At 39.8% G+C, this 23,261-nt stretch overlaps 1 protein-coding gene across 4 annotated transcripts in view; it reads left to right on the top strand.

Moving 5' to 3' along the window:
- INPP5A (inositol polyphosphate-5-phosphatase A) overlaps positions 1-23,261 on the top strand; it is a 429,845-nt gene that overhangs the window by 101,389 nt on the left and 305,195 nt on the right. For all 4 annotated transcript variants that reach the window (XM_073353963.1, XM_078853839.1, XM_078853838.1 and 1 more), the window contains one exon: positions 14,814-14,855. In XM_073353963.1, the coding sequence (XP_073210064.1) occupies positions 14,814-14,855 (42 nt within the window). The remainder of the gene's footprint in view (positions 1-14,813; positions 14,856-23,261) is intronic.

Below are 23,261 nucleotides of genomic sequence, written 5' to 3'. Positions count from 1 at the left end.
GCCCTAATTGATTCTAGCAGCTTCTTAATTGGCTTCAGTGTCCTAATTAGCCTGGCTGCCTGAATTTGTTCCAGCAAGTTCCTTCTTGTTCTGGAACTGCCCCTGATATCTTACCCAGGGAAAATGGACCTGCTTAATCTGGGATTAATATATCTGCCTTCAAAAATACACTCTCCTCTACCCATCTGGCCTGACCCTGTCACACTACTAAGCTGCAGTTTGGGAAAGCTGTGAGCAGCAGAGGAATTGGATTGATTTATAGTCTGTTTACATTTGGAAAGTTATCTTTGCAAACATAACAGCTAGAAACCTAGTGTTATTTTTTTAATGAAAGCTCAGATTCGGCAGAAGCTAATACACTTGTGTAGAAAAGCTTCCCATAGACCTTTGAATATATTTTTCTCTCTTTTAACCCTACTGTTTTGTCTCCATTCACTTTGAAATCTGGCCCACAAACACTTGAACATAGTGCATAGGTTATCATCCTTTTGTTTGTCAACTGTTACTGTAAATTTAGTACAAAATGCCATGTTAATTACTGCTATTTTTTGTGGACTTTTCTTTACCATGATCTGTATTGATTAATATTTAAAGAGCAACAATAAGAGCACAAGGTCATTGGGAGATAAGTCTGAATTTTTTAAAATCAAATATATCCTGTAATAAAAAAATTCAAGGAATTTCAAACAAAGTTTTAAAGATACTAGATGATTAAAAATCTTAATCCTAACCTTATTAGTTTTATTAAAATCATAACCATAATGATCACATTTATGTACCTAATAACCAGTTTTTGGTAACTACAGTGAAGCAAAATTTTGACAGGAGGGTTTTTTAATATAAATATTGTAAAATTAGCAAATATAGCCCTCCAAAGAGCTAAAATTTACTATTTTGCAGTGTTGAAAATTGGTTGTAAATGGAAACTGTAAGATCTAAAGATGTACCATAGTACCTGGGAGCTCATCCTTGGGAACAAAGGGCTTTAACAGGGTTTATTTTATTGTTGTGTAATTCCAGGAGAACTTTGAGTACCAGTGGCAGTTACCCAAGTCCTGTTTTAGTGAGGTTAATCCTTTAACCCACATAGGATGCTCAGAAATATTTGAAGAGGCACAAAAAATAATTCTTACCTTCTTTTCAAACACCACATAAAGTCATACTGCCCCTTCTCATCTGTGCTCATTTTCAGGCCTTGTCTACAGGGGGAGGTTGATCTGAGTTACGCAACTTCAGCTATGTACTTACATCTAGTTACTGCGGGGTCCACGCTATGCAATGTCGGCTGGAGATGCTCTCCCGTCGACTCCCCTTGCATGTCTTGTTCAGGTGGAGTACAGGAGTTGACGGGAGAGCGATCGGTGGTCGATTTAGCGGCTCTTCACTAGACCCGCTAAATCGACAGCCGATGCATTGATCGCCGCACGTGGATCGCCCTGGTAAGTGTAGACAAGCCCTCAGGCTGGCTATCAGTGAGTTTTTACACACTGATTCAAGACTTTATTTTTACTTCTTAAAAAATGAAGCTATTATTTAGCTAAAAATAAACTCCACAAACCCAGAATTTGTCTACTATAATTTACTTACTTCCCTTCATTCAACTTTGGGTGAAACTGAACAAAATATTCCAGGCTGTTAATTGGAGACTTCTTTCCTATCTTATTTTTTCAACTTGATTCTTTCTCTAGCATTTTAAAAAATCTTTTTAAAAAAAGTTGTCTTATCTACTCTGATTATGTGCTTTTGCAGATTATTTTGTTTATTTTCTCTTGGCTGTTACATTAGCTTTTTTTTATAAAGAAATGGAAGAGAGGCTACTTATATGTTCATTTTGAAAAGCTGTTTGTTTTCAAGACCTTACCAACTCATGTGGTATCCATGTGTCTGCAAGCTTACTGCTTTTCTTTATGATCCTGACCAATACTGTAACCAGCATGACATAAATAGACTTCAAGTGGAAACTCAGCATAAAAAGAGCCAGTTTTGGTGGGACTCAGAATTCCAGGAAAAGGTCAAAATGGTATTTAATTGAAGGGAGCTGTGATGTGCCGTGCGTATATCCTGTTATTTTAACGAAGATTCCACATGATTTTAGAGTTTAAAAAATAACAGTTGCATCTGGTGGAAGGTGTCTGTTTGTGGTTCTGCTTGGTCAAAATTTGCACAATACTGGGTGGAAACTATAAGATAAAAATGAAGATATAATCTAAGAATGCTCCTTTACTGCTTAATTTTAGGTGTTATATTTAAGATTTGTTTGTGGTATTTATACACAGCCCTTAGTAAAGCCCTGAAAAGCCCTTAGTAAAGCACACACTGCAGCTGTGTGAGCTAAGGGAGATATTTTGCCTTAGTTCATTGAGCCCACCAAAATATTTGGGTCTGCATTTATTAAGCGTGACTTATATAGCATCCTAGGCAGACACAGTGCTTTACAAACACACTGTAAATAAAGGCATGTTAGGTGTCCTGAGGAGTTTCTACAATTTAAGAAGACACAAATGTAGGCAAGACAATAATTCAGGCACATGTCTGTTGGATGTGGGGATTTACTGATGAGATAACAAAGATAGGGAGCATTCCTGGAGGAAGAAGGTTTTAATGAAAGGATCTGAAGAAGAGAAAAGATGCTAGATGGACAAAAAGAAGAATGCTTCATTCACAGGATGCAGCATGTGAAGCTAAGAGTGGGAGGAGGATTGGGACTGTCAGATATTGTAGAGGGAATGAGATCAGGAATGTAGTGGAGGCAAGATTAGGTGGGATGTGGAGATTGTCTGACCACAGAAGGTTCAGAAAGCCAGGTAAGTGAGGTGGTCTTGATATTGTGAGTAGTGTGATGGAAGAGGACTCTAGCAGGGGCATTTTTGATGGATTAGAAGGGAAAGAAATGATAAGCAGGGAAAGCCAGTGTGGAGAGGATTACCATAGTGAAATGTGAGATATGCATGGGAAATTATTTTAGCAGTGGAGAGTAAGGAAAGGGTGGTGATTTTTTGGTCATATTCAAGAGGAAGAAATGGTAGGATGTAATAGACAATATGGAGAAAGTTTAGAAATTAGGGAGAACAGGTGAAAAGCCAAATGTGACCCCAGTAGTGAGCCTGGGAGACATGAAATAAAGTGTAGTTTTTCCTGGAGATACAGAAGGAAGAGGAATAAGGAAGAAAGAAGTATTTTGAAAGACTTGAGATGGTGAATCAACATCCAAGATGAGATGTATACGGTGCATTTGGAGATGTGAGAATGGACTAAGAGGAGAAGGAAGTAGGGAGGTAGAATAGGGAATCATCCATGCAAAGGGGATGGTGGAAATAGCAGGAGTGGATGGGGTCCTCCAGAAAAAGGAGAGGATTACACCATGAGACATTCCAACAGCTGGGAAAGGAAGGTGAGGAACCACTGTTGGAGATACTAAAGGAATGGTCGACAAGATAGGGTGAGAAACAAGAGAACACAAAATCGGAGAAGTGGAGAATGCAGAGGTAGGAGGAGAAAAGAATAATCAACAGTAATGAATACAGAAGAATAAAGACAGAGACACTTTCTCTTTCTCTTTCATTTAATAAGTGACTTTGGTCAGCGTGGTTTCAGAGTCCAGGTAGCTTGAGCAGACAACAAACTAAAGAATTTTGAAAACATGTTCCAGTATTGGAGTTCTCGCTAGTGATTTGTGCACTGCTGTTGTCACTACCTCAGGCCTTCCCTGTTTCCTTGGGAACTAAGAAGGGAATTAATCTGGAGGTTCTAAAGCTATGCACAAGACCTTATAAGATTTTTTTTCTAGAGGATTGTCTTCATCTACTCTTTATCATCTGTTCCAAGAAATGACAGTTGAGAACGAGTCATTTGAAAATTTTCCACCTCTTACTTTTGGTCTGTGTTGTAATTATTCAAGACACTTTAAACAAAATTAAATCCAGCAGTTAGACCTCTTGTTGGTTCAACATTCAATTCTCATTTCCCATTAACTATATTGTCTTCCTGCTGCCATCTGGTGAAGAAATTCAGGGACAACAGCTGGTGAATTCTTTACTTGATTTGCATTCTCAGGAATAATGTTCTTTGCAGTGACATGAGCATGAGTGATGAGCCAATATGTTCGTAGTTGTAAGGTGACTACCCAACAATTAAAATATTTTAGACATTTTCTGTTTCTAATGAGTACTTCTAGTTTTATAGTTTATAATCATAATAAGCTGCTGAGAAGAGAAGGGGTGGAATCAGGAAAGATTTCTACAGTCTTTTAATGTTTTAGTTTCAGCTTTTTTAGCAAAAAATTTGGGATCTATACTTAGTGTAGAGCTGCCTTAATATAGGATTTCTCCCATGTGACTTTAATCTCCATTGTTGTTTAGTTTAAAAGGACACTGCGAACTCACTGTTTTTAAAATAATGTACACTATATCAGCTAAGTGTCTTTCTGTATACATTTTTTTTCTTTCTCTCTGAAAGACTGAATGAATTTTGAGAATGGATTTGGCAAATAAACATCTCTCGTTGGTATTTTGAAGACCCCTGTAAATCCCAGCCTGGAAACATGTATGTGTTTGTGGAATATGCTCACAGAAGCACTGCTCAGGGGCACTCCAGACTTGGGCTCTTTCATCTTACCCAGAATAGTAACAGTAGCTTCCAGGAAAGCTAAGGAGATTAAGGAGAACTTTGTACCTGAAGCAGCTCATCCTCACAGGGGGATGAGTTGGTCCAGGATCACATCCACTGTGCCAATGGCAGTAGAACCGTAGAGGGAACATCTGGACTTCAGCTGGAAGCGTACTTCCCAGCATGGATAGACAGACACACTAGCTCTGCTCAAGCTAGCAAGCCAAAATAGCAGTGTAAGCAAGAGTGGCACAGGTGGCTAGTCAGGCTAACTATCCAAGTACAAACCCACCTGATCCCCCCCTGGGTACAAACTCAGATGGCTAACCTGAGCTGCTGCTGGTGCCACCCCCAGCTATGCTGGTATTTTTAGCACACTAGCTTGAACAGAACTAGTGTGTGTCTGTCTACTCAAGCTGGGAAGCATGCTCCCAGTTGCAGTGTAGACATAACCACAGAAAGTAGTACTAAAGCAAGGCATGGTCCACGGTTGATTAGGGAGGAGGGTCAGACAGTGTGGGTCAAAAGGGTGTCCACAAAAACAGGACACACATTTTTATAGAGTACATCTACATTACAGATGGGAGCATGCTTCTTAACTTGGGTAGGCAGAAGCCTAGCTCACTAATAATAGCATGAGGGTAGCATGAGCTTACCCATTCTGTAAAAGTTCTTGTCCCCCTGTTTTCACTGGTAGTAGCTTGAACAGCTTTCTATATCAGAACAGCTTTCCGCTGCACTCTTTTGATCAATACAGGTAAACGTGGATCTTGCTCCAAGAGCTGCCTGGCCCACTGACCACACCTGGGTGCCGATCAATGTGTGGTTGGAGAACATTGTCTTCCATGACTTCTCCTGAAGTGGCAGGAACATACACCTTTACCAGGAAACTTCACAGAGGCTGGAGCATGTGGGTATTTACTGGGCTCTGATCAAGTGCTAGGAATGCATCAAGGCAGGCAAAAGACTCCAGCAGTTGATCCAGGAGAGCTCATTGTACATGGCCCTCTATTATGAGCTGGACCAGATGCTGTCAAGGGCTGTCAGCACAGAACCTCGAGTGGCTCAGAACTCCCACCTCAACCATGTTGGCCTCATCGTCTGATGGGATGCTGATGAGAGCCAGGGCAAGGAGGCAACAGGGAACTGCAGAGGATGCTCTGGAGGACAAGGAGTATATGATTCTGCAACTCTACCTGGAGAAACGGTTGGGAAAGCCCTCTCAGTGAGCTCCAGGAGGACCCTGAGCTGGGCAGGAACCAGAACCAGAGGCTGGTAAGTTATAATGGATCCCTAGCCTCCCTGACAGTACCCCCTCCCTCTTGCTACATTTCCCTCCCCTTCCTGGACCTTCAACTCATAAATGGTCCCCAATGGAAGACATGGCTACAAATCAACAATTTTATTGATTTCTAGTGAACCTCTGTGATGCATTTGGCAGAAGCTATGTCTGAGAAACAGATTATTAACACAAATAATTGTGCCCCACTGCCTGTGCATTTCTCAGCCAGCATGCAGGCAGTGATGATCTGGCCTCACAGACCGGGGAGCAGATTTAGAAAGTCCCAGTTGGGGATGGGACAGTTATAGAAAACTTTGTAGCTGTTTGTCTAAAGTTAATGACCGCTGTCCTTTGTCCCTTAGAAGAGTACATAGTTTCAGTGCTTCTTACCATTCCCTCGCAAACAGGAGCTGCGTGGAATGGGAGGGTTGAGGTGGAGGGAGGGTTCGGTCCAGAAAAGGGAAGGGAAGACTATGGTTGTCTGAGGAAAAGTTAGTCACAACAGTCTTTTTCTCCCTTGAAAGATTACAGTTTTTTTTTACCATCCTTGTCTCTGTTGCCTGGCTTCACCCTGCACCGAGCCATGCTACACATGCTGTGCGGGAGGGAACAGATGGTAGAATGATCCAGTCTGGCGGTTGGATAAGCACAGTGTGATGACCCTGTGCTGTAGACAGCTGAGGGGCTTGTCATGCTGATCTGAAACTTCAGGGAACCCAATCAAATTGTTTTGTCTGTCTATGACGTGGACTAATTGGCAGAAGTGTTAAATGACTGTTTCAGTTTTCTTAGTAGCAATTGGATGTCTAACACAGTGGTTCCCAAACTTGTTCCGCTGCTTGTGCAGGGAAGGCCCCTGCCGGGCTGGGCTGGTTTGTTTACCTGCCGCATCCACAGGTTCGGCTGATTGCGGCTCACAGTGGCCGCGGTTCGCTACTCCGGGCCAATGGGAGCTGCTGGAAGCAGTGGCCAGTATGTCCCTCGGCCTGCGCTGCTTCCAGCAGCTCCCATTGACCTGGAGCAGCGAACCGTGGCCACTGGGAGCCACGATTGGCTGAACCTGCGGACGTGGCAGGTAAACAAACCAGCCCGGCCCGCCAGCGGCTTTCCCTGTACAAGCAGTGGAACAAGTTTGGGAACCACTGGTCTAACATAATGAATGACAGTGAAAATGAGGTAAGATCAAGGCTAAAATAGAGAAATAATTTGTTAAAAATTATTTAGACAAGTTAGATGTCTTCAAGTCACCAGGGCCTGATGAAATACATCCTAGAATACTCCAGGGAGCTGACTGAGGAGGTATCTGAGCCATTAGTGATTATGTACAAAAAGTCATGGAAGTTGGGAGAGATTCCAGAGGACTGGAAAAGGGCAAATATAATGTCTGTCTATAAAAATGGAACAAAGACAATCTGGAGAATTACAGACGAGTCAGTTTAACTTCAGTACCCGGAAAGATAATGGAGCAAATAATTAAGCAATCGATTTGCAAACACCTAGAAGGTAATAAGGTGATAAGTAACAGTCAGCATGGATTTGTCAAGAACAAATTGTGTCAAACCAACCTAATAGCTTTCTTTGACAGGGTAACAAGCCTTGTTGATAGCGGGAAGCAGTAGATGTGGTATATCTTGATTTTTAGTAAGGGTTTTGATACTCTCTTGCACTACCTTCTCATCAACAAACTAGGGAAATACATCCTAGATGGAGCTACTGTAAGGTGGGTGCATAATGTGTTGGAAAACCATTCCCAAAGAGTAGATATCAGTGGTTCGCAGTCAAGCTGGAAGGGCATATTGAGTGGGGTCCTGCAGGGATCAGTTCTGGGTCCAGTTCTGTTGAATATTGTCATCAGTGATTTAGATAATGGCATAGAGAGTACACTTATAAAGTTTGTGGATGATACCAAGCTTGGAGGGGTTGTGAGTGCTTTGAAGGATAGGTTTAAAATTCAAAATGATCAAGACAAACTGGAGAAATGGTCTGAAGTAAATAGGGTGAAATTCAATAAGGACAAATGCAAAGTACTCTGCTTAGGAAGAAACAATCAGTTGCACACGTAGGAAATGACTGTCTAGGAAGGAGTGCTGCAGAAAGGGATCTGGGGGTCATAGTGGATCACAAGCTAAATATGAGGCAACGGTGTAACACTGTTGCAAAAAAAACAAAATATCATTCTGGGATATATTAGCAGGAGTGTTGTAAGCAAGACACGAGAAGTAATTCTTCTCTCCTCTCCATGATGATTAGGCCTCAGCTGGAGTATTGTGTCCGGTCTGGGCACCACATTTCAGGAAAGGTAAGGACAAACTGGAGAAAGTCCAGAGAAAAGCGACAAAAATGATTAAAGGTCTAGAAAACATGACCAATGAGGGAAGATTAAAAAAATTGGGTTTGTTTAGTCTGGGGAAGAGAAGACTGACAGGGGACATGATAATAGTTCTCAAATACATAAAAGGTATATAAAAGGAGGAGGGAGAAAAATTATTCTCCTTAACCTCTGAGAATAGGACAAGAAGCAATGGGCTTAAATTGCAGCAAGGTGGTTTAGATTGGATATTAGGAAAAACTTCCTAACTGTCAGGGTGGTTAAGCCCTGGAATAAATTGCCTTGGGAGGTTGTGGAATTGTCATCATTGGAGATCTTTCAGAGCAGGTTAGACAAAGACCTGTCAGGGTTGGTCTAGATAATACTTAGTCCTGCCATGAGTGCAGGACATTGGACTAATGACCTCTTGAGGTCCCTTCCAATCCTACCTTTCTGTGAATCTGTGATTCTATCTTTATGTGCCCATTTCACCATTGTTAAGCAGGCAGAAGGACAGGATTTTCTGGTGATGGTGGGGTGGGTGTTTTTTGTGGTTTCATCTCCCTTTGAATGGAAACACTGTACTGTAGCTGAGAATATAGTCAATTTCCAGTTGCATTGCCACCCAATCGTGTAAACATATTTCTGGTATAGTAGAAAATCCAGCTAGGTCTTGAAGTTCAATGGTAGTGCAAAACTGCTTGGTCCACCTACATAGCCGACGAAAACTCTCCATTCAGCAAAATATAGGGGGCTGACAATTAGTAGAAACAGCTCTCTGGCATAGATTGCCAGATCTCCTCCACAGGACTGGAAAGCCATGTCCCTTTGCTATTCTAGTGCCTTGAAACCCACTATTTTCTCCAAATGTTCACCAGTCTTTAAAGAAGAAATTGAAGGCTGTTAACATAGCCCTTGGAAAGAACTGCAACCCCCACCTCCTCTGGAGACATTATTAACATTTTTTTTTAAGTTAGTACATGTTTCTTTCCATTCATAGCCTCTGCACTGTCCTCAGGGGCTACAAAAGTTGTCTGAGAACTAAGAATAGTCTAACAGTTGCAATCCTGGAATGTGGCCTTGTACAGCAAAGTTATGTTCTGTGGGGGGATTTCTTGTCTTCTTACAAAGGAAAAAAATATATAATGCTACTGTTGTCTTTGAACTGGCAGGGCCTTTGGCTCCTGAGAAAGAAACCATCCTACCAGGAGGGCAGGAGCAATGACCCAGAGGCAGATGATGAAAGACCATGGAGGACCTGCTCATTGGGATGGACAGCAGGAAGCAGTAGCAAACACAAACTGCACAGGAGGATCGCGCCGATGAACCAGTTCATGGCACAGGAGGCATGCCATGGGGAACAGAAGCATTCCCTAATGGAGAAACTGACAGAATTGAAGATGGGGTCCATCTGCTGCCATGACTACTGCCCCTGTCTCTGAACTGCCACCATCTCCACCTCTTCCAGCTGCCCCCCAGGGTGTTGCTGAGGCAGAGGACCCAACCCCCACTTCCCTGAGTGATCATGAGGAGTCTTCAGGAATCTCAGTATCAGACCAGCACCCAAAACCTCTTGCAAGAGACACCCTTGAGCATCCAGGAAGAGGAAGTTAACCCTGTGAGGGTGCCTGAAGCCCATCACGTGCCTCCCTCCCTAACTCCATGCAAGAGACATTCCTTTTGTCCCCAAGAACAATTTCCCTTTCATTATTCCCTCCTTGTCAGCAGAAGGGCCATGAGACGTTATCATTTGACCATTGTTATGTTTGGTTGGTTTCCATCTTTTAAAAAAACATTTCAATTACATGTTCAATATGATACATTTAATAAATGTTACCGTTTCTCTGACTTGTGTGTGGACCCTCCTTCCTAAGTATGATGCATGTAGGATGTTTTCAGGTTTGGGACTGGGGCCCACGATTCACAGCACATGAATTGGAATGTTGTAATTGTCTGGGGCCATCATAGTGCAGACACTTTTTCTGTCTGCCCCACACCTACAACCTCCCCCCACCCCATATCCAAACTTCCAAGGCTACATGGCAGGAAGGGGGAAAGTACAGTTAATGTTACATGCTTACAGAAAGCACTGCTAGTTCTAAACGCAGCAGAACTAACAACATAGAAAATGGGTAGACAGATATTTTGATGGCTTGGTTCACATGCAGGAAAAATGAAGCACAATTCAAATAACAAAACGGACGTCTGCCACTACACAATGATTAAATGGCTATTCCCCCCCACCCATGACAAATTTCAACTTTAATAGAGATTAATTAGTGCTCCGTAACAGCTGCTAAGTATAGTTAGTGATGCTCATAAAGAATGGTTAAAAAATTGAGTGCTCCTGATAACGCAGGTAAACAAGTGTGAACAGTTAAGACAAAAGCATTGCACAATGACAGCATTACAACTTGGCCGCCACCCTCCAGCGCACATGCTTGACCCAAAGGTGTTAACCCAGTGGAGGTGCCCTGTTGTAATTGTCTATAATGTGTGAATTGTCACAGGAATGAATGGCTAATGACCTTCAATTATGGGGGGGGGAACAAAGTATGTAACCCAACATGTAAGTGCCAGTGTTCCCCCTGATGCTTTTCCGGAAGCTGCACAGGATGTGAAGTTGTCCCTCGGCACAGGTAGATGTCATTCTCTGCCTCCTGGCTGTGCCAAGATATGTGCAGATGTGGTATCCCTGATTTCACCTACCTGCTGGGAACTAGGAACAGTGTGAATGTGGATTGGAGCCAGATGCCTGGATAGAGTTTGTAAACCAGACTTGTCTTGAGCCCTCTTCGTACAGATGCACTCCCCTTTATTTTCATGAATGTTATGGAGTGTGCAGCAAGCAACAATTCTATGAATAGCATTTGCCATATTGACATCCAGACAGGTGTGTAGGCAGCACCAACAAGATTTCAGCCTACCACATGCACACTCCATGTCCCTTCTGCAGCTACAGATGTGATTGGCAATTTTGGAGGTTTCATCACAGGACATAATCTTTAATTTCTGGAGACAGGAGAATCCTGGTGGGCTGGTGACCCTAGCTACGGAAGCTGTTATTGAGTCCCTTTTCCCATCAACGTTTGTGTAGTTTCATGAGCCAAATTAGGATGTGGGGTCTCTGAAAATAACTGTTGGCCCAAACACACACAGAGACCCATAGGAGTAAGGAAGCAAGTACAATCCTGATCTCCTCAGCACCCTAGCATAATGAATCAGTGTTTCCTGTGTTGGTATTCATGACTCTGCCTCTGCGGTCCACTAAGGCTTGCAGAATGAGTGAATAGTAACTTTTTCAGTTCACATATTCACTTGCTCCTTTTGGTAGGCAACGTGTTGGGATATGGAAACCTGCATCCTGTCAAATCCAGCTATTATTTCTGGAACTTTTCTAATGGCAACCACCTGTGGTTAGATCACATTAATTGCCTTGCAAACCTGCAAAACCCCAACCCCAACAGTGGACTTTCCAATTCCAAAGTGGTTTGCAATTGACCTACAGTCTGGTGTTCACAGCTTCCACAGGGTAATAGCCACTTGTCTCTGCACCAGTATGATTTCCCTGAATCGAGTGTTCTGGCATGGGAGGTTTGGTACAAGCTCATTAGACAGCTTGATGAATGTCTGTTTCCATATTCAGAAATTGTGAAGCCACAATTATCCCAGGTTGCCAAAATGATTTGATCCCACTGCTCCATCCTGGTTCTCCTGTCCTAGAAATGATGGCCCACCCAGGGGCATATTGTGGCAATAGCAGCACTAACCATATCTGTACCATAGTAGCTAAATGAATTGTCCTTCACCCTCAAGGTCAGTCATCTTTGTTGGATCAGAAAGTTCTGCACAAATGCCACCAGCATGTTGCCCATCGCCTACTCAACTAAAGAAACAAACATTTGTCCTGTGATAAGGAGCAGGAACAGAACCATGGCATCATCCCATTGCTCCATGTGTTCCATTCAGTGTGGCAAGTGGGGTGATATGATCAGTAACTGCCATTGACATATGTATGAAGCCTAGGCAAGGGACAATACCAACAACACACAGCAAAGTCATTCATAGACTATCTCCTTGTGACACTCAGAACTCGGGGATACCATCCCTGAAGCTGTAGTGCTAACGTTGTGTAACAATGGTGGCAGTATGGACATGGGTACGCTCATGTACATGGCATTATACCCATGTCCAGCACAGGATATGTGGACACTTGGTGTGGGTATGGGGAACATGTGTGCACATGTACACAGTCCAAGTAACCAGGTACGTGGGCCAGGGCAGATATAACCTATGTGGAAAGAAATTTCATTTTTAATTATGCTCCATAGATTGAGGGTATAATTTAGTATGATGTAGGGTGAGTAGACCGCATGTGTGAAAAATCGGAACAGGGGGTGCAGGGTAATAGGAGCCTATGTAAGAAAAAGACCCCAAACTCAGGACTGTCCCTGTAAAATCGTGACATATAGTCATCCTAGTATGATGTGCCATTCTTAATCCACATGAAATGCTATCTGATCTCTGTGCAAATCTCCTATGAATATCAAAAGTAAATTATGCCTTTATATGCTAGCCAATCTTTCAGTTATCATAATCTGTTCAGTAGCTTGTTGTAATTCAGCATCACTTACATTTATTAAACTTTATCTTTATATTTTGAAGATGAGATTTTGACCTCAAATCACAGCAACCCTTGTTTTAAACTGTTCAGTACTACTGTTCTTAGGCCCTGATCCTTATATCTGTGCTTATCTTTTCTCAATGAGTTGTCTTACTGAAGTCAAAATGAAAAAAGTGGAGTAGCTGCTGTTACATTGCAGTTTTGACAGAGTTGGGAGATAGATTATAATCTAAGTGTGAACGGTACAGAACATGCTGGCATTCTTTTCCTTTTGTGAGCTCCTGGTCTTGAAGTCTTCATATTTTTGCTTTGTAATTTTGTCAACTTGAAAAAAATTATATAAGGACAGAAAAGAATAGATAACGTTCCTATTACAGCTGGTTGAAAATCTCCAAATTTTGAAATTTCAATAGAAATGTCACAATTCAGCAAGAAGGAAAAATTGTATGTTTTTCAAAAATTGCTAAAAATGCTTCCTATTTTTCTGAGCTGATTGAAAATTTTCTGAATTTGAGATTTTGAGCAAAAAAAAAAAAAAGGGGTATGAAAATTTTCATGAAAAATGTCTGTTTGACCAGCCCCAATTCTTGCATTATATACAGAGTTTTTAGCCACTTGTGGCAGAAATATGGAGGTTTTAATTTAATAAGCAAGTTAATAAAGAAGTATAAAATAATCTTAATTTTATTTAACTATGTAAGAACACCACTTGAGAGAGAACCCAGCAGACCAGAAATTTCTTATATATCTGAAAGAAGCACCAGCATTATTTTGTGTTATGTCTATCGGTAAAGTAAAAGCCATGTATTGACGTCTTTTTGGCTTTTCACTTCACTAACTTCTGTTCTGTGTAACACAAACGATGTTACTTCTTGCCAGTAAAATTTTAGGGAGCCTGCCTTGTGTTTTCAGAATACTACAAGAAATGCCCCTACTCAAGTCTAGCCTGGATTCAGAAGATTAAACAACGGTTTGTATCTTTCTCTAGGTGCTACATGCAGATTTGTAAACTACTGTACTGCTGTAGTTCTATTCAGAGAGTTACATGTTTCTGAAAGGGCAGGGCTTTGCATAAATAGCTATGTCCTTACAAATAAGGGGTAATCTAGAAATTCTCTTTTGCCTTTTTTCTTTGAAAGGGCAGCATTCTGCTGTTTCTAAATTATGTATTATTTGTATTATTGTACTGCCTAGGAGCCCCAGTCATGGACTGGGCCTCCTTGTGCTACACACTATACAAACAGAATAACCTGACAGTCCCTGTCCCAAAGAACGTCTTTTCAACTCTTAACAAAGCCAGAGGTAGAGTTTACTAAAAAGGCTGTAAACCTGAAACAGTTACAATCTACAAATCTTTTCATTTATGCTGAGACTGCGTACTTTCTACATGTTTATCTTTGAAGGAGTTCCAATAAACTTTAAACACAGAAAGTGAATGCTGTTATTTTTCAGTCAGTGCTACAAAAGATATCTCAGTATAATTCAGTGTATGTAACTTGAAGCCATAATCTCAAATGTATGAAAGATTAGGTTTAAACAGTTTACATTGTTTTTGACATTCAGTTAATTCATAAGTACTTTAAATGCATACATTAAAAACTATATTATATATATATATATTAATAATATATAAATATATTATTATTGAGATTTATGATTAATATTTTCAGCCTGTTCAACTATTTTACCTTAACACTTTGTACAGTGTTGCAGAGGTCAGACATGAAATGGTTTTGGATTACCTTTACTGCATTTATACAGGATCTTTTTCACCTTACATATTTGCACTGTTCATTGGTTATGATTTTGGCAAGAGAGGTACAAAACGAAAAAGGAGATTTGAGTGGTAGAGTTCTAGGAGGGACTTGCTAGTTTGTTTTTAATGGGGAAAAAACTCTCCATTTGAGTCAGTTAAGGAAATCAATGGGTATTAAGATATTCTTTTACAAAATGCTTTGCTTCGTCTTAATGGGTTTTTGTATTTTGTTTTTCAGCCAGAAAATTTACAGAAGAACTGGCTTCGGGAATTTTATCAGGTATGGTAAGAATGATTCCACGTGTAGTTCTAAAAATGTATATAAGTTCAGTATAGTTAACAATGAGCCATTTTTATACAAAGAATTTTTGCTCTTTTAAACTGATAGTCATAAGCCATCTTACTTTAAAAAGCAAAAACAAGACTCATGAGCCAAAATGTTTGAATGGATAATAAAATTTAATAAAATGTGACTCTGGTTTTAGAAAGTGGTTGGGAACTTTTAATCTTAGTTGTTTTGTTATGATGAAAGGCAGTTTATGGCATTTTATGTTGGGGCAGATTCTGGGTTCAGATGCTTGTCTGTATCATGACATACATAAAATAACTCTGAAATCTGCCAAGGTTTCCACAAATTTTTTACAGAAGATGGGGTATAATCTATCATTTGGTCTGTTGCCCATTCCAAAAACAAAAGTTTCAACATTTTACAGAATCATTTATTTTGGAATTAACTCAGTCTGAGAAGAGGGACATTAAGGATTCAGAAAAGGGAATATATCTGGGTGAAAACGGGAAAGAAAAAAAACCAACCTGTTACAGATTGTAGGCTTACATTTGTGTTGGCCAGTAAAATGTTATGACTTTGCCCTTGTGGAACAGATCTTTATTCTACTGCAAGTTGTCTGATGTTCATACTGTAACCCATAGAGTTAGCAGATTTTGTGAGGGCCAGAACCTCAAAGCTTTCTTTTCCTCATAATATAAAAAAGTTCAATTCCACTCCATAAACCAGAATATATCATAATCTTGAATTTTTAAGGATAGCAACCAAGAGCAGAGCTTCTGTTGTTGTGTACAGTTGAATGAGTCTCTTGTATCACCCTGAGAATTTACTACTAAAAAACCTTAGTGTTTTCTACCATGCAATATTTAGGATGAGGCCAGGACATTCAGTCCATTTTTTATTGCCGTTTTGATGTTTGCCAGAAATGGGGCAATTCTTTTATCACAAAGCTTTGATTCAAAATGGAGATTCTTAGCAAAGATTGACTTAAAAGGTTTATTTTCAGAAGTATCGTCGTAACCCGCACTATCAGACATTTGCAGTGGACGTGTTGCATTTTCAGTACCAAATATTTCAGTCGGCCAGAGAGCTGTCCTTTAGGTCTTCACAAAATTCACTGTAACGATAGCTGCAAATTGAAGACAAGAAAATGTATACATGTTCTGTACCTGTATCATGAATTAATATGGGACACTTTATCCATTCCAACTTGGAAAATTTTAAGACTGGATGTTCTGTTTTCTTTGAATATTCTGGGCAGACATTCATGAATGTTCAGTGGCTGTGGCAAACTTGAACTTTTCTAGCCTTATTCTATTAAGAATATGTAGTTGTATACAGTACAGCAATAAAAATGAGGCATTGCTGTGTTCCCTCGCAGGAATAAATGTGCTACTCATTCTAGTCATAAGCATAAGGAAGAAGGAACAGGAGAGAAGCAGTGTATCTTTCTACTTAGTGGGCTATTTAGAGGAAGATTTTCAAAGGCCCTAAGGGGAAGTGGGTCTTCCCTTAAAAGTTAATATTTACTGTGGATTTGATTAAATCTTATTGTGGTATATATTTTCTATACAGGAAATACAGTTTTTTGTTCACTGCAAGCTGTGTGCCACAGTAAAATATGCAGCTATAAGGAGGGTCCATTCCCCAGAGAACTTGCAGTCTCAAACAAAAACATAAAAGCATGAATTCAGTAAATACTGTGGTAAAGTCAATACCTTGGTATATTACCTGTTTATTTCTTAAGTAAACATATTTCATCGTATGTTTGCTACAGATTGTTGTGTACAGTTCTTGGGAAGGGACTCTAGCAGTGTCTCATTTTTATTGCTGGACTATATTCAGCAAAAGTAAATTAGAACTACTCAACATACGGCATTACATATTAAACTCCAATAATAAAACAACATTCTTCATCCCATATTGGAGGTAACAGCTGTTAAAGTATATCTCCAAGCCTGGATGAGCGCAAAGCATTCTTTAGTATGATTTATTACTATTATTCCGTTCCTATCTGCCACTGAAGACAGCAGTTCTAAATTTTACAAATTTACTGCAATCTTATCCATCGATTATATGAATTCTTGTGAAGAATCCTTAGGTTTATAAAGGGACCTTTTTGTTGTGAAGTCTTGAGATGTGTGCTCACCTTGTAGGTATATCTGGAAGTGGAGGCTGCTGAACAAGGAACAGTGCCACCATTGAAATCATAAATGTAGAGCTTTAGCAATTTAATATTTCAATAGCTATGGCTTACTCCTAGGAATCTATAAGTTCCACATGCCCCTTGTAATGTCCTAGGTAGGATTCAGTATCGAGACTCGCAAATAAACTGTAAATTAGCCGAAATTTAGGAGCACTGAAAAGATTTGTCAATTGTTAAAGCGTTTGCTCCCTTGCAGAAATATATATTCAAATGGGTTTTCAGTGAGTTGGATCCACTAGACTGGAAAGGCTTCCCATATTACTATTACCTGTATTACAGTAGTGCGTAGAAGTCCCAATGATCCTGGGCCCTGTATAAACCCTTTAAATAATCCTTGCCTCAGACAACTCAGGTGATTAGCTGCAAGAAAAAAAATCTATTTTTGTTGAGCCATTATACCACCTAATACAGTACTAGTTAATCACATTGACCAACATGACTCATGGAAGGTACATATTTTTCTCATATAGCATGGAAGGTTGGGAGGGGAGAGTTCATGGAGTAGGAGCAGGCCATGGCAATACACCCAACCAATCCCACAGGGTATCAGGCTGTATTACCCTTTTTATAGTGCTCCTTCCGTCCTGTGCTGTGGAAATCCTACACTTCGGTATAAGGTGGGTGGTGCTCCAAGAGCAGTGAGGCAGTGGAGCCATACTGTCATGATGAGCCCAAAGGTATTTTGAGGCATACAGTCTTTGTGTGGATAGCCCTAGGTTTCAGTTGATTCCCCGAGATCTGCAGGCTTTGGGAGCCAAATCCAGTGCTTTGTCCGCTGTGGTTGGGGAAGGGCCCTGTCCAAATGACTGGATAAATCTCAGCAAGAAGTTTCATAACTACCTCATTGTTGCTCCCATAGGAGGGAGTGGTCTGGTTTGTGATGACTAGTGATGGACATCTCTCAAGGACCTCAGCCAATCCATGTCTTTTGTTTAAAACTGGGAGAAATATAATGGGATTGATTGGCTCAAAAAGTTGATAGTGGGACAGCCTTTCAGCACAGGTCAGTGGTTTGAATCGGAAGCAGGATGGTAGTGATCGAAAGTCCTTAGTATCTGATGGTTTGTTCTGGCCTGTGTGATGGGAGTCATATACGAACCTAAACAGATTGTAGTCTCAATCCTAATCTTAGTGGAAAAATGTCTTCATTAGAATTTGTGCCTTGTTAAATTCTTTTCATATTCAGAAAGTGGGATAAATTCTATTCAAATGAGTTACTGATTACTTGCTTGATGCGTAATATGAGCATTAAAAATAGTTTTTTGCATATTGGCTTGAGAAGAAGGATAAGCAGTTCATGTTCTTAAGTATAGTAATAGAAAGAGCATAAGGTTTGTTCATTTTCATATGTGCACAGTCATTAATAAGTGTGCAAATGAGCAAGACAAAGTATGTGATCTGTTACAGCAGCCAGGTGTCATCTTTTAAACGTGCAGATAGCGTTTATGGTGTTTCAAACACCCTGCTTCTTGCTTCAGACTTGCCTTATGCAGCATTGATAAAACGTTAAAAGTACTGAATAATTTCCCAAGTGAAAGCCAAAAGGGGTGTCCTTGAAAGGTGCTTTTGGAAGCTGCTGGGGCAACAGAAGTAATTCAGGGGCCTTGTAGAAAAAGTAAATAATAGAAAAATCAATGCTGAATTTCCTAATTTTAAATGCTTAAAAGTAACCAACCCTGCTGTTCCAATTTTACTGTATAATTAAATTATGTCTTGATAATCAAAATTTTATCTGGTTCTTGTAGCGGAGACTAAATTATTTAGATGATGAGGTTGTAGTAAGAGGTTTTTAGTGTAATAACTTGTTCTGTTAGCTTTGTTTTTGCACAGTTAGCGTTTTCTTTAAATATCTGAAATAAAGAGTAGTTTTTAAGTATCCTGCAGCATACCATTAGTCTTATAAAAAGTGGGATTTTCTTTCTGTGTTATATTGGATTTATAACTACATAAATATTCACATAATATTCCCTCCACAGTCATCATCCAAACTAAACTAAATTAAATTAAAAATTAAAAAATGCCTCCAGATCCTTTAAAACAGATTTTCCTCCTCTAAGAAAACATACATCTAAACTGTTTCGACAGATTGCTGGGTTTTTTTACAGTAGTATCTCTCCTACCTCCACATATTTATCTAAAATTCTCTAAATTTGTTTGCTTATCATGAATGTCACAGAAGCTGTAGCTCACGAAAGCTTGTGCTCAAATAAATTGGTTAGTCTGTAAGGTGCCACAAGTACTCCTTTTCTTTTTACAGTGGAATGGTAAGACTGCTGAGAGTGTTCTCAAGAATAGTGCAGTGCAGTTGTTTAAACAGTGATACGTTTATTGTGTTTAGTGGGGCTACTGTTTGGGGTGCACTTGTAATCATAATGAGAAGTAGCATGATGAAGCTCTAAAAAAACTTTTTGAGGCAGGGACTGTTTGTACAGTGCCTAGCGGAATTGGCCTAGTTGAGGCATCTAGGCACTAATGCAATAAAAATGTGTCTGGGCACACGCAAAATGATAATAAATTGATTAATGACAACTGTTCAACTTTTTTTTTTTCATTTTAAATGTTTGGTTGCTTTTGAAATATTCTACAAGATTATATTAATCAACAGTACTGGAAAATGACTTTAGAGTCAGGCTTTTAACACTTCTTTGTAAACTTGGAGCCCAGATAAACCACAAACCACAATTTTTTCCACTCCTTCTGAGGAATTCATTTTGCATATATAGTTGTGTCAACACAGTTTGCATAACCTCTGACAACTGAAGGTTAAGTGCTTCTTGTGTAAGCAGTGGAAATGTTCTCAACAAAAAGAAGAGAAATTGCAAGTCTTATTTTCATCAATTTCTAGAATGCAGTGTCCATGATGGAAACAGAACCTGGTTTTGTCTTCTTTTATTAGTTTTAATAATTGGTTCTAACATTTTTCATCACTCCAGCCTTCTAATTATCTCAGATAACAAGCTGATGTAGTGACATTTTCACATGTTGTGTTTTGCTGTTTGAAAAGAAACATTTTTAAGATCGAGCAAATTTAAGATTTAATAAGAGTTTTTAATAGCATGGAAAACTATCCCATTTATTATTATTACTACTTACAACATGGTGGTTCCCAAAATGTGCTTAGGCGCTGGAGAATTAAAAACTTAATAGGAACATATCAGTTTAATTATCATCTATTAAAATTTAAATACCCTTGCCTATGCTGCAAATGAGACCTTAAATTATTAAAAATGAAACAACTTACAAGAACTAATAAACTTTCATTATATTCAAAAAGAACAAGAGTACTTGTGGCACCTTAGAGACTAACAAATTTATTTGAGCTATTACCTTACCTGATCACTCGTGTTACAGTGTGTATGGTAACACCCATTGTTTCATGTTCTCTGTGTATATAAAATCTCCCCACTGTATTTTCCACTGAATGCATCCGATGAAGTATTCCACTGAATGCATCCTCACTTTTGCTCAAATAAATGTGTTAGTCTCTAAGGTGCCACAAGTACTCCTTTTCTTTTTGCGGATACAGACTAACACAGCTGCTACTCTGAAACCTTTCACTATACTGTTTGTCCAAGACGTGCAAAAGAGTAAAAAGTTAACTCACTTTCTTTTGTAGTCAGTTTCTTGACAATTTAATTTTTGTCATAACTAGTACAATATACTGTGTTTCCTGTATTGCAGAGGAATGTTATTTGTTTAATCCTGGTATCTGTTGGAATTAAAAATGAGTATTTGAAATACATATATTGATCATAGGTTTTCTAAAAATATTTAAATAAAATGTGAACTTTGGATCAAATTTGGCCTACTAATGCCCCTATAAATAAATTGTACTATCAGACACTTTGTAATTTGTCTGTTGGCTAATTATCAAGATTTTTATTTTCCCAAGAGAGTAATATTTCTTAGATTGTTGTATTTTTACAACTGTATTTCTCCTACCTCCAAATTATCTACACTACTAATAGCAAAAGAAACACAGCAGTCCACTAAATATTCACTTTTCGAATATTGCTACAATCTGAGGGTCTTCCTTAAAGGTACTCTTTGAAAAATAGATTTAAATATTGATGTTCACATTTTACAAATTGATAAAAGTACATTGGTAAAACTATTTTATTTAAATAACCACAAGCATTCAAAACCATGAGTCAGGCCCCCAAAATAGTGGATTCATAATATTAATACATTTTTGGGAGCGGGAGTTGCCCCTTTTATTTTGCCTTTATGTTTCACATTTTCAAAGCTTTCCTCTGCAGCCATGAGGACTAGAAATTTACATGATATTTAATGAAAGGATTCGTATGTAATCATCCAACTCCAGGAACGGTGGCTTTAAGAGAAACGCCAAGCATTATATAAAATCATAAGAATGGGTCAGACCAATGGTCCCTCCAGCTCAGATCCTGTATTTTGACAGTGACCGATGTCAGATGATTCACAGGGAATGAATAGAAAAAGGCAATTTTTAGTGATCCATCTGCTGTCATCTAGTCCCAACTTCTGGCAGTTGGAGTTTTAAGGCCACCCAGACTATGGGGTTGCATCCCTGACCATCTTGGCTAATAGCCATTGATGAACCTATCATCCATAAACTTATCTAATTCTTTTTTGAACCCAGTTATACTTTTGGCTTTCACAATGGGAATGAGTTCCACAGGTTGACTATGCATTGGGCGACGAAGTATTTCCTTTTGTTTGTTTTAAACCTGCTGCCTATTCATTTCATCAGGTATTATGTGAAGAGGTAAATAACCCTTCCATATTCACTTTCTTCATATAATTCATGACTTTATAAACCTAAGTGATATCCCCCTTAGTTGTCTCTTTTCTAAGCTCAGCAGTCCCATTATTTTTAATTTTTCCTCAGCTGGAAGCTGTTCTGTATCTCTAATCATTTTAGTTGCCTTTCTCCGTACCTTTTCCAATTCTAATATATCTTTTTTGAGATGGGGCCAACAGAACTGCACGCAACATTCAAGGGGTGGGTGGACCATGGATTTATATATTGCAGTGGTTCTCAAACTTATTTGATTAGGCCCTCTTTCTTTCTGTGTGTAGTGATTTTATGCCCTCCCCGCCCAAGTACATATACTGCTACCCAGCTCTGAAGGCAGAGCGAAGAGCAGCGGCTGTTTGCGTGGTGCCCAGCTCTAAAGGTGTCACTGGGCCAGCAGCAGCACAGAAGTAAGGTGGCAATGTGAAAAGTGGTATTCGTCAATATCACTTTTCACAGCAGACTTAGCGTCCCATTGCCACCCTTACTTCTGTGCTGGTGCTGCGACCACAGAGCCCTGCCACCTCCAGGTGAGGGAATGGGTGTGGGGAGAAAAGTTCGAGCCTGGGCTGCCTACTGCTGAGGGATAGGAGGGGGAAAAGGAGAGCTCAAGCCCAGGCTGCCTCCTGGTTAGGGATTGAGGAACGGAGGCAAGGAGAGCCTGAGCCCATGTGGCGGGCTCCAGCTATCAGCTCCAGGGTAACTGTATTCTTTACCCCGCCTCCCTGTTGTGCACAGCCCTTCTGTATGAATCCCCAACACCCAGGGCTGACAGCCAGGTCTCTTTTTAAAAAAAAAAAAAAAAAGGGGGGGGGGGAAGGCACCATGTCGTGCCTCCCTTGACACATTCCTGTACCTCACTTGGGAGGCCTGCCCCATAGTTTGAGAACCACTGATATAGTAAAATTATGATATTTTCTGTTTTATTCTCTCTCCCTTTTCTAAAGGTTCCTAACATTCTGTTAACTTCTTTGATTGCTGCTGCACATTGAGCAGATGTTTTCAGAGAACTATTTACAATTATTCCATGATCTTTCTTGAGTAGCAACAGCTAATTTGGACCCCATCATTTTGTATATATGACTGGCATTATATTTTCCAATGCACTGTAATACGCACTTATCAACATTGAAATTTTTCTGCCGTTTTGTTGCCAAGTCACCCAGTTTAGTGAGATCCCTTTATAATTCTTTGCAGTCAGCTTTGGACTTGATTATCTTGAGTAATTGTGTATATTGTCTGCAGATTTTGACATTGAACAGCACAGGTCCCAGTATAGATCCCTAGGGTGTTACCTGAGGTTATCTGAACCCAAAGCTGTGGTAACTAGTCTCTATTTTCCAGGTGTTGTCAGGAAATAAATCAATGGAGGACACAGCACCTCCATATGATAAATGATTGGTACACCCAAGACTGC

This window comes from Lepidochelys kempii, chromosome 7, assembly GCF_965140285.1.
Source record: "Lepidochelys kempii isolate rLepKem1 chromosome 7, rLepKem1.hap1, whole genome shotgun sequence".
Taxonomy (NCBI): Eukaryota; Metazoa; Chordata; order Testudines; family Cheloniidae; genus Lepidochelys; species Lepidochelys kempii.
The sequence above is the reverse complement of the archived record's forward strand: the minus strand, read 5'-3'. Positions and strand labels throughout refer to the sequence as shown.